This window comes from Leptinotarsa decemlineata, unplaced genomic scaffold (assembly GCF_025532065.1).
Source record: "Leptinotarsa decemlineata unplaced genomic scaffold, Ldec_3_MD MMD2_P_RNA_scaffold_1, whole genome shotgun sequence".
In the NCBI taxonomy this organism is placed as follows: Eukaryota; Metazoa; Arthropoda; class Insecta; order Coleoptera; family Chrysomelidae; genus Leptinotarsa; species Leptinotarsa decemlineata.
Window position 1 is genome coordinate 3129576 of NW_027412523.1, and position 12556 is coordinate 3142131.

The window sequence follows — 12556 nt, forward strand, 5'->3', positions numbered from 1 at the left end:
TACAAAGAGTTGAAATTGATGAACAGTTGAGTACACCACAAGAAGTCACTATTGGCGTTCCTCAGGTAACTGTTCTTGGACCAGTTCTCTTTCTTACTTACATAAACAGTATCACAGAACAATAACCGACTTCTGTGGTCACCTCATCTGCTATGCTGATGACACAGCTATTGTATACACAGGAGAGTCATGGAAAGATGTTTATAAACTTACTGAAGATAGGCTTCAAAAGATTAAGACATGGCTTGATTATAATCTACTGACTTTGAATGTTGATAAGACAAAATTTATGACATTTTCTCTGCAAAACACTGATCAGCCACACAGAACAAAACTGAAAATGAAAAGTTTGAGATGCGACTCACATCACATGTACATGTGATATAACAGAAAAGACTTCAACTATCAAATACTTGGGTGTTATGCTGGACCAGCATTTCAGGTGGAATGAACACATAAGTCAAGTCACAAAAAGACTGAGAAAGCTTATTTACACCTTCTATAACCTACGAGATATTTTAGGTAGGAAGAATTTGAGAATGTGTTATACATCTTTAGCCGAGTTGGTAATACGGTATTGTAGAATAGTTTGGGGTGGAACATTCAATAGTACAATGACTTGCATGCAAACAGTGCAAAACACTTTAATAAAAATAGTATTCAAGATACTCTTCTCTGTATAATTCTTCTGTATAATTCAGTGTTCGTATAGAAGTATTTGTTTCGAAAGAATTATTTTCTTTCGTGTAATTCAATGTTTATATGAAAGTAGCTGTTTCAGGAGGACTTTCTTTCAGTTTGTGTCTGAAAGTTAATTCTTTGCATGATCTACACATTCATGTATAGAGTTTCAAATTGATTACTTCCTTCCTTTCTTTGGAAGATTCTCTCATCCCTTTTTTTTTTGTATCAGATGGAGTAGTAGAAAGCCAAAAACTTTCTTTCCCAAAAAATTAATCGCTCCTAAAAATATAACCCCTTCAATACATATAGACGTCTTCTCGTCTATTCAGAATTACTTTCAGTGGTAGTGGTTGAACACCTCTTCTTCCAATCTTCAGTATTTACTGACGGGGCAGTAGCTCCAATTATATCTGTGGCATTTTTCATATCGTAGTCTTGGCCATCATCCTTCAGTTTATACAGTGTGGCCCATTTTTAATGGAAACACCCCCTATAATTTTAAGTTGTGAACCGATTTCAATAATTATTTTTTGAAATGTCAAGTACTGAAAGGTCTACCTTGGGACTGAATTTGAAATGTTTATTGAAGTTTCAGGGTATACTACGATATTTTTTCTTAGTCGAAAGTTTTTTGTTAGCGATTTTTTTATTGAGAAAATCACTACGCCACTGGATTCAGAGTGCCTCTAAACAGGTGTGACCAAAATTTCATGAAAAAATATTCATTGTTAACAAAGGTATGACAACTCAAAAATTCGAAAAGTCACACAGCTAAGTCACAAAAAACAACCTATATCAACAGATATAGCCCTGAGAATATTTTTTTATGATTCCAACAATGAAGTGCCGCCAGATGAAAAAAAAAAACAAATAGCGTAAATATTTTTAATGAAAATAACGGAATAACATTCAAGTTTTCACGCAAATTAACTAAAACTAAGACCTAGTATTTCGATTTAAATCTTAGTTGCCATGGAAATGATATTAAAGTTTGACACTTGTGAAAGATTTAAGTGTACTATTGTCAACAATAGTCACCTTACAGTTCTTCGAATTATTTTGTGTCATGGCTGCAAGATTGAGCGTAAGAGAGAAAATTGAAATTGTACGCCTTTCGGGTGCTAGAGTGCTAGAGAGGTTTGTAGAGTATTCAATTAGAGACATCCAGATCGTCCTCGTATTAGCTGCGGTACGGTAAATAAAATAAATAAAATATTCAATGAAACTGGTGCAGTATCAAAAATGATGTTGAAAAGTAATCCTGTGCAAAGACGAAACAGGAATGACAGGAATGATCAAATCATTTTAGATTATTTCGGAAATAATCCTAATGCCACTATAAGGAATGCCACTTTAGACTTGAATATTCCACGAGAAACTATTCGGAAATGTCTCGAAGCGAAGAATATTAAACCTTTCAAGCCAACATTTTTACACACACTTCAAGAAGGCGACGAAGCAAGACGCCTGGAATATTGTTCATGGGCCCAAGAGGAATATTTGAACAATAGAAATTTCCTAAAAAATATTTTCTATATCGACGAAGCCACTTTCACTACAAATGGAGTAGTGTCATCACAGAATTGTCGCTATTGGGCAGCGGATAATCCTAACTGGGTAATAAACTGTAAAAGCCAGTATTTCAAAAAAATCAACGTCTTGTGTGAACGAACGAATTATTGGTCCTTTCTTTTTTGAGGAAAACATTGATGCGCAGAGGTTGCTAGAATTTTTAAACACAGAGTTTTGGGGTGCTATTCACGAGCTGCCAATCAATGAACGATCAAATTTAATTGTCCAGTTAGATGGGTATTCAGTTCATTATGCCAGAGCTGTGAGGCAATGGCTTAACGAACATTTTCCAAACCGATGGATAGGCCGTGGTAGTCCGTTTATACAGTTGCCACCCAGATCTCCAGACCTCACAGTTTTGGACTTTTTTCTCTGGGCACTTCTCACACAAAAGGTTTACAAAAACCGCTCAAGAGATAGAAATGAACTTTGTGCAAGAATTCGACAGATATGTGTAGATATTAGCCCTCAAGAACTAACGAACGTAATCAGAAACATTCGTAAGCGCTACGACACATGTATCGAAATACGTGGTGGATTAGTAGAGCCTACTATAATATGAGTTAGAATTAATTGTTGCACTGAATCGAAACATTTCAATGATTAGTTATTAGTTACGTTCATTAAAATTTTTTGCTTCATTGTTAGTTGAATTGTGTGAATGTAATTCCGTTATTTTCATTAAAAATATTTACGCTATTTGTTTTTTTTTTCATCTGGCGGCACTTTATTGGTGAAATCATAAAAAAATGATATATTGTGACTGTTAGCTGTGTGAGTTTTTGAATTTTTGAGTTGTCATAACTTTCTCTCTGTTCTACTTTGCCAAGCTTTCGCTTCTAATGGGAAGCTTCTTCAGGGCAGTAAATGAGTTAAAAACAATAAATTGAACATATAAACTGACGGAGAAGGTTGAACATGTATAAGATTATTTTGGGTTTTTACTGCCCTGAAGAAGTTTCCCATTAGAAGCAAAAGCTTGGCAAAGTAGAGCAGAGATTTGATTTTTTGACTGAGAGACCCCGTTAATCCATTTTGCTGTACATTTCCCCATTCGCATGTTCATATGGTAGGTTTATAATTGTGTTTCTATCTGTGAATAACCACTAACCTCAGTATATTCTCGCAGTTCTGCACCACCCCAGTCATAAAATAGTACATCTCGACGAATTTCTTAAAAGTTCATCACCAAGAATGAGCCACGTGACGCCGTCTTCGAATTCAAAACAATCGCGTACTAGTCACACCGTCCCCGATCGACCGCGGCGGCGGCGGTTCATCACCCCAAAAACTTGTCGGAACAACTGCGAGTCTGCGAAGCTTCCATATCTGCCTTTTGCCCGCCAAACGATCCACGACGCACGTCCCTGCATCTCGGTGTGCTTTTCAGCTTTCGCGACCTAAGCTGCGACAACGTTATCGCAGGATAATGATACGGGTGGATGTAGGGTAAACGTTCTCTGTTGCGCGATGTACTACATCAGGACGGTCGACGAGGAAAAATATTCGGGAATGGGGCAGACAGAAGAGATAAAATCGTAATGGAAAAGTCTGGATACATTCTTTATACGGGAGTAACTGCTGGAAGTCACGAAAGGATATGCGAAACTCGGGTGCAGAGACCGATGAAGTGCTGTAAAGAGACCAATGAAGATGAAAAGCTGGCAAACTATTGCCAGTGCGGTCTCTTTCTGATTTCAAGGGTGTAAAAAGACATTTTTAAGGTGAAAGTTTTCTCTAGATGGGGGCTGATTCAAAAGCAACACTAGCAGAAGTTATTTTCTGCAAGGTGAAACAGATGCTAGCCCTGCAGTAACGGATACTGACAGTCATCAAGAGTCATTCTACCATCAGTATACAAGAATATGATAAAACTGGCCGACACTTGATGAAAATCCAGTACAACATATTCAGAAAACACTTTAATGTGAGATTTCCACTTGATAGTTCACAAAACGGGCGACACGTGTCTCGCGTTACAATAGCATCTTCAGGCTTCACAATACAGTACAGTCACGATATTGTATTGTGACACGCATCACAATAGAGTATAGCCACAATACAGTACAGTAACAGTACTGTATTTTGACACGTGTTTGGCTATAGATAGATAGATATTTATTTTCTTCTTCATTGCCACTATTACATGGATTAGGTAAGTCAGAAATACATAAAATGAAATGTAAAATGTATAAGGTATATATACTAAACACATCTTCCATAGACATGGATTGTGAACGTCAACAAGGATATAAACCAAGGTAAGATTATGGAAATTACATAAAATGAGAATTGTGTACAATTAAATAGCATACAACAGATACAAACTTAGTATACTGGAGATAAAATCCATGTATATACTAATACACTGTGTACACCGATACACTATTTGTTTGTTGGTATACACAGATGTGAGTTATGTATAACTGAAAATCGCAATCAAGATACAGGTCCAGATAACATTACAATATACCAACTGACCTTACACAAAACTAGAGTGCAGGTAAACAATTATACCCACTAATTATCCTAACAAGGTTTATTTATTGGTTATGTACTAGTATTTATAGTTTTTAAATAATTTTCAAATTCTTGTATATTGTATATATATATATATATATATATATATATATATACAATATACAAGAATTTGAAACGTGACGTGTGTACTGTTATATATAGTTATATATATATATATATATATATATATATATATATATATATATAGTACTGTTACAGTATAGTACAATACTATATTATGACACATGTTTGGCATGTCAATAACATATTCACGCGACACAAGACAGTACAGTCACAATTCAGTATAGTCACAATACTGTATAGTGACACATGTTTGGCTATACAATAGCATCTTCAGGCATCATAATACCGGAAAGTCACAATACAGTATAGTCACAATGCTATACAGTATGGTCACAATACAGTGCAGTCACAATGCTGTATTGTGACACGTGTTTGGCTATACAATAGCATCATCAGGTGTCACAGTCACAATACTGTATTATGACACATGCCACAATACAGTATAGTCACAATACTGCAATCACGATACATGTGCCACACATATGTTTGGCTATACAATAGGCGTCACAATACAGGACACTCACAATACAGTATAGTTACAATGCAGTACAGTCACAATACTGCATCGTGACACGTGCAACAATACAGTATTGTGCCACAGTACATACACATCATACAAACACACTTATCAGACTCAAGAAAAAGGAAGTAATCTACAAATAGATTGTTAATATAGTGTATAGTCGCGAAACAAAGCAAAGAAATTATATATACAATAGTTGTTTTCTGATAGTGTTAGTCTATAAACCTAGGGTGTTGTAGGTAAGGGAAGACTGGCCTGAACAAACGATTTCTTTAGATAATTTGTTACATACAATAGTCAGTTTCACAATTTGAGATATCAGAAAATATAAAATTTTTCAACATTAAAAAATACCTTTCCAAAAAGGAAATTCGTCAATTCATTCTTGAATGGAATATTAATTAGATTCACATCTAACCTGTGGTAGAAGTCCATTATATCTCGAAGTGGAGTGTAGTAGATTTACGATGCAGAAAAACTCGAAGTGGTCTCTACAATTTAATATCACTCTCAGATCTTAAAACGGTAAAACAGTACATGTTTCGAACCTATATAGGTTCATCATCAGCTAATTCGTTGAAAAGTCTTCAATGAAAGAAGAACAACATAACAATAGTTGATAAAATGAAGTGTAACAGTTCTTACATGAAGAAGAAGTTTTTTTTAATATAGGAGAAAAGAAAATTATCACATGTTACCAATGGATAGTTGGTCACAACAATATATGTAAGTTATAATGAATATTTTTTTATTTAATAATACGAAGGAAGTTTATAACATCCTAGCTATAAAGATTGTGATACTTGGATCCTTTATACCCACTAATTAACATCAAGATCAAAAAACTCCACATGAAAATGAATTCTAATGAAAGAGATCCGAACTGAATTGAACTAGAAAGGAGAATCAACTGTCACATCTATTACGAGTATATCTCCTATTTTATTTAAACATTCGATACCAATATGCTTTGTTGAATTTTCACAGACTGACAACCTCGCATAGGGTTGTCGAAATATTTCCTCACACCTAGTATTATACATATGAGTGTCCTCATTCCGCATTAGTTCATTTTGGTTTTCTCTATTGTACATAATCGGCTCCAAGATATACAAACACGAATGAGTTAGTATCAACCTTGATAGTCTGGAACATCGAAGAAAGGTTAGAGATTTGTTTCTCTTCTATAGATACTTTATAGGGAGGTTTTTAAGTGCCTTGGCACATTTGATTCCACTAAGAGCGGTACATATAAAAAATACGCGACAGACTTTGGCTGCTCATCGCTTAGAGGTTCAACTCAGTACATCTAGAACTTCACTGTTTGAAATTTCTTTATGCGTTTATGTGTAATAAAGAGAACGTTTTTCCAAATATATTTAATCGACAGCTATCCAAATTCAATGTGAATCACTACTTTTCCTGTAGTGCTTGTGTTTTGTGCTTGAAAAAAAACGTAGTTTTCAATTTTGAACATACGGTGTTTATCTGTGCTTCCCATGTCAGCTTTCTATCCAAAGTAACACCTAAGAACGTGTTGGTTTCCATAGATTGTATAGATTCACCCGATGAAGTCATAATTTGTATTTATGTTTTTTGGTAAAAATTGGACATAATTGGTTTCTTTCCTCATCCAAGATGAGACATTTTCCAAGACTATATCTTTTTATTTCATTACTATTTCATCAGATGCCTTGTTACTAAATTCTGTTAATTGGTCAATGTTATTATTGTGTTATTGATTTGCGGAGGTACAGGTGTCATCAATGTCACTCAGAATGGCTATAAACAAAAAGGGGTCCCAAGACTGAGCCCTGTGGAACCCCTGTATTCATTATTTTCGAATATGATTCCACATTATTTCGTATGATGTTACTCATTGAAGCGGAACACCCCTAACTTCTAACTTTTCCAATTTCGTTCACGGTATTTTTTTCTGGATATTTCCACTGAGCATTCAGGAAGTATTCTCCTACAAAATGTTTTGGGTGTAGGAAGGCGAACCTAGCCGGCATCAGAGATTTATATCAACGATTTATGTCAGAGCAAATCCATCTGGATTATGTCAGGAAATACATTGTGTACAACCATAAGCCTGGGAGCTTTCAGTCGATGATATCCTCTGAACCACATTTATTGGCAAGAGATAGAAGTCAAACACATAACATATAATTGCTTGAACGGCGGGCATGTCAATAAAACTGACTGGCTATCATTAATAATAATTGGTATGATGAATTGTTGGATGTTGCTTAGGAAAAAGAAACCTATCTTGGTACGTAGGATAGTCATCAGAAGAAGTTTTACTTCAGTCGTGTGGTCTAAAGCACATGCATTTTTTAAGTTGTTGAATTTTTTTCTGTTCTGGACTTGATATGTTCGAACGGCCTTGACGGCTAACATTTATTGAATAATAATAATAATGGATTGAACGCGCATGGTGACCATGATATCCAACAACATCAGGGTAAACAGCAGGGGTCCCAAATGAGAGGCCTGTGGCACTCCAAAAGATAACAAGATTAGTTCTGATTCAAAGTTTTCGATTTTGACTACTTGTGACTTGTTCTTGAAATAATAACCTATCCAGTAAGTAATAAAATTTGGGAAACCTAACGACGCCCACTTCTGCACCAATAGATTATGATTAACATGATCAAACGCTTTACTGAAATCAGAATATATTACATCAATTCGTAGGCCTGATTCAAAATTTTTTGATTATTTCATTTTGATATCCTAGGAGAGTGGTCGCCAACCTGTCGATCGCGAGCTACCGGTAGCTCGCGGAGGCAATTCTGGTAGCTCTCACAACGACTTTAATTTAAAAAATTCAAACTGCAAAAATCACAGAAGCTTCCGAAAATTCCACAAAAAAATCTAATTGTCATAATATTAAACATAAACAGCGGCAACGTTGCGGTGAGCGATCTGCCGCTGACGCCATCAAGCTAGAATCGGCTAGAACCGACCAGCCGGACCAGCGCGTTAGTGTTCGAGAACGATCTGGATTGCTTTGAACAGGATTAATACGCACGGCGCGGCAACATTGCGCTTAGTTTGAAACTGAACGCGTAACCAACGTCCAGCGGTTGGGTTAGTATAGAACAACAAAAATAATATTATGGCAAGCAGTTGTAAGAAGGTAAAGACATAACACTTTCATTCGGAATGGGAAGAACAATACTTTTTTATAGAAGTTAAAGATGAAAATGTGTGTTTGTTATGTAATACTTTGGTCTCCGTTGCTAAAAAAGGAAATATTGAGAGAAACCATAAAACTGTACATTCTAATTTTGAAAAATCATTCCCACTACATTCTGCCGCCAGAAAGGAGAAATTGAAACAGTTAAAAAAGCAGTTAATTGGACAACAATCAATATTTTTAAGAACAGTCGACAAAAATAAGGCTGCAACTGAAGCAACGTACCGTGTGTCCCAGATAATTTAGAAGCTGCTGATTCGTTATTTGCCAACTTTAGAAATAAAGACGAGATAGTTTCAGCTATAAAATCTATGCAACTTTCTGCTAATACAGTGATGAGATGTGTAGAAGTAATGAGCAATGATATTTTTTTACAGTTGAGAACTGACTTAGATAAATGTGTTTATTTTTCACTTCAACGGGATAAATCAACAGATGTCGTTGACACTGTCCAGATGGCCGTGTTCGTCAGGATGGTTTTTAGTGATTTTACGATTGAAGAAGATCTTTTGAAGTTCATTCCACTGAAAGGACACACTACTGGACATGAGTTGTTTTCTCATTTGAAAAATATTATTTCTTCCGAGAAAATTTCAATATCGAAAATGGTAGGCTTGACAACCGATGGCGCTCCAGCTATGGTGGGTTGTGATAAGGGTCTGGTGGCGTTATGTCGTAAAGATGAAACTTTTCCAATATGAAGTTTATTAAGAACAAATATCGCAATCGACTTACAGATGAATACTTGGATAATTGTATTCGAATGGCTGCATCAAATTATACTGCAAACATTGAAAGAATTATCGATGAGTCTGAGTGTCAGCCTTCTCATTGAACGTGCTTTTTTATTTTTCAATGTTTATGTTCATGATAGTGCGTTACTTTTTTGTTGTTATTATTAACTATTTTTAAATCATACGTGACATGCCGTTGTAGCTGGATAAAAGTTTGTGTTTATTTTTCAAACACCCTTGTTTGATAGGTAGGAATGTAGCTATGAACAAGTACGTACTAGTAATATTGATTATTTTGTTATTAGTTTATTATTAGTACCTATGTATTATGTATTACCAGTTAAATAGTAAAATAAATACATATAATGATAAATTAACTGTGGATTATTTCATTTACGTTGCGTTACGTGGCTTCCGTGTGGGTAGCTCGCTGTTTATTCCAAAATTAACAAAGTAGCTCAACACATTGAAGAGGTTGACGAACACTGTCCTAGGAGGTTGATAACTGTAGATCTCCCAGCTGTGAAACCATATTGCTGATCAATGACTAGATCCTCACAATGCCAAGTAAGTATGGGTGCTAGTAACAATTCAAAAAGTTTGGGAATCACTGAGAGCAAACTAATAGGTCTATACATCTTTAATGTTTTCTTTTGCGCCAGTTCTCAACGACAAGTTCAATAAAAGTTGATATTTGGTAAGCTTAAAGTAAATATACATCTCTTCAAGAGTTATGATGGCATACCGTTAGGGCCATTGCTCAGATGAGTACCTTTACAGGTTACGTTTTTAAAAATATACTACCCAGTTTAATATCATACATATTAACTCCAATCAGAGAAATCCATTCCGATTGGTTTCATTAATTTCCTAAGCTCATAGCTGAAAATGATAAAAAAAGGATATTTCACAAGCAGCCAGAATCCTCAAAGGAACAAATCGAAAGACTACCTTGCAATCGATTACAGGAGTCTAATCAAAGAGTCGAAGCATTAGAATTAATTCAAGTCAAGCGTAAAAGCTACTTTATAATGGACATTCATTATCTGATTTTCTTAAGATCTCAAAAAGTTTGTGTGCAGATGAAATAATTAGGTCGCTGAGAAAATTAGTAGCGAGAAATCGAATATTTACAGGAGAGATCAAAAAAGGGGGTCATTGGAGTTCGTGACTTGAAGTAAACAGAGTGAGATTCAGATAATGAAGAACATTTTCTGTAATTTGTGGAAAAATACATACGTACGGGCAGAGAAAGTTTTCTACACCGTTTTGTCCCTAACAATTTCGACCCTAGTAATATTAGGTCCCAACCGTTGCGGCCCCGGAGGTTATAAAGAGTCTTTCATCAAGCACTTCCTATATTTGAACCGAAATTAAACAAAATGTGTGTAAGATATCATCGAAGTTTTAAATTCGTTTGAAAGACCTACTGGTTATGAGTAGAGTAGAATAGAAAAATTTATTTGACCACTTTATATTCAAAATACATTTATGACAAGTCATAATAAGGGTGTTACTTTGTTTAATTTCATTAGGAAGCTTGTTATAGTCCAAGAGTCCTCTGTGAAAAATAGAATTCATTGTTCTTGCAAGGTTAGTTCGTGGGACAACCAAGTCATATCTTCAATTAGTAATAAACTAATTGAAGTAATGTGGTGCTTTTCCAGTGAGTATTTTGAATATGAATATCATAGAAAAATATTGTAATCTATCTTTTACTGTCATCCAATTGAGAATATAGGAGTATATTTATGGCATTTTAATAACAAGCGCATTCCTCTGTTTTGTAATTTTTGTAGAGTAGAGATAGAATTACCGTCTAGTAATGATATCAAAGTAGCACAGTAATCAAAGTGTGGTAGTTTTATAAACAGTCAAATTAGATTGGAATGTTAATTTTCTACTAATTCTAGTGGAGAAAAACAATTTTTCAGAAATTTTATTACACATATACTGGAAGTGTTTTTTTAAGTTCAAAGTGTCATCAACGATGAAGCCTAGGTATTTGAATTCTTTCACAATTTCTATAGTTTCGCCGTAGATCTCAATATTAATGGAGTTGATATCAATGAAGTTATATTTATATTGTGTTGTCAATATCATAGCTTCCGTTTTAGTGGTATTCAGTTTGAGTTTATTTGTGTTCAAGAACTTCGCCACGATTTCAAGATTCAAATTAATTTTGCGTACAGCATTATGAATATATCAGACTCGCTTGCTGCAATGAGAATATTATCTCCAAAGAGGTTAATGAATTCACAGTCACTAATAAAATTTATGTCATTCAAATAAAGTATGAATAAAACAGGGCCAAGTATACTTCCTTGGGGGACCCCGGTATCAATTGCTTTTTGGCTTGATAGGACGTTGTTTATTTTAGTACATTAAGATCTATTGAGTGAATAAATTCTGAACCATAGCAACACTCTACCAGTTATTCCATAGTACTCTAATTTTGATAGCAAAATAGATATATCTATAGTTTCGAACGCTCTTTTTGAATCCAAAAATACTGCTACTACATATTTATTGTCATCAATTGACAGTTTTCATTTAGACAAGGTGAGTTGAAGAACAGTTTCACATGAGTGTTGCGATCTAAAACCTGATTGATACTCCATCAAAAGGTTTTTGTCTTTGATATATGTCCATATTTGGTTATAAGCAGCTAACTCTAATACTTTTTCTGAAGGAGGCAGAGTGTTTATGGGACGAAAGTTAAAGGCTTCATTTGCGTTGTAAACTTTAGGCACAGGAACAACTGTACTAATTTTCAGTTGATCTGGAAAGTGTCCATTTCTCAAAGAAGTATTGACAAAATCAAGAAGTACGTGACCTAGTACCGAGAAGATACTCTTGCGAGAACCTTGTTATTCATTATATTAGTGTTACACTTGTTATCCAAACCTGAAATAATTGACTTCAATTCCTTCAGTGACAAACGTTTGAAATCGGACAAATTGCATCCAATCACTTCATGATCTTCACATGACCATTGTACAGAAGCCGAAATTGTTGCTTTAATATCAAGAATACCTACTAACAATAAAAAAATCATTAAAACTTTCAGATTTATCTTGGTTTAACATCACTAATAATATTGACTGGTTCACTTATGTTCTTAACAAGGTTAGCATATATTGTATCGGTATCATTCAAGTTCAAGTTTCAGTTGCAATTCATTAATTTTTCATTTAAAAGAAGAAGTTTTGTTTCACTAAAATCTTTATATAA

The 12556-nt window shown here is 34.7% G+C and overlaps 1 protein-coding gene across 5 annotated transcripts in view; it reads right to left on the reverse strand.

The window, feature by feature from the left end:
• Syt7 (Synaptotagmin 7) overlaps positions 1-12556 on the reverse strand; it is a 703683-nt gene that overhangs the window by 243841 nt on the left and 447286 nt on the right. Inside the window, exon 1 of one of the 5 annotated variants that reach the window (XM_074179667.1) lies at positions 3368-3555. The exons of the other annotated variants lie outside the window; for them this stretch is intronic. Coding sequence (XP_074035768.1) covers positions 3368-3417 — 50 coding nt within the window. The 5' untranslated portion in view covers positions 3418-3555. Of the gene's footprint in view, positions 1-3367; positions 3556-12556 lie in introns of those variants that run through there. 5 annotated transcript variants of the gene reach the window in all.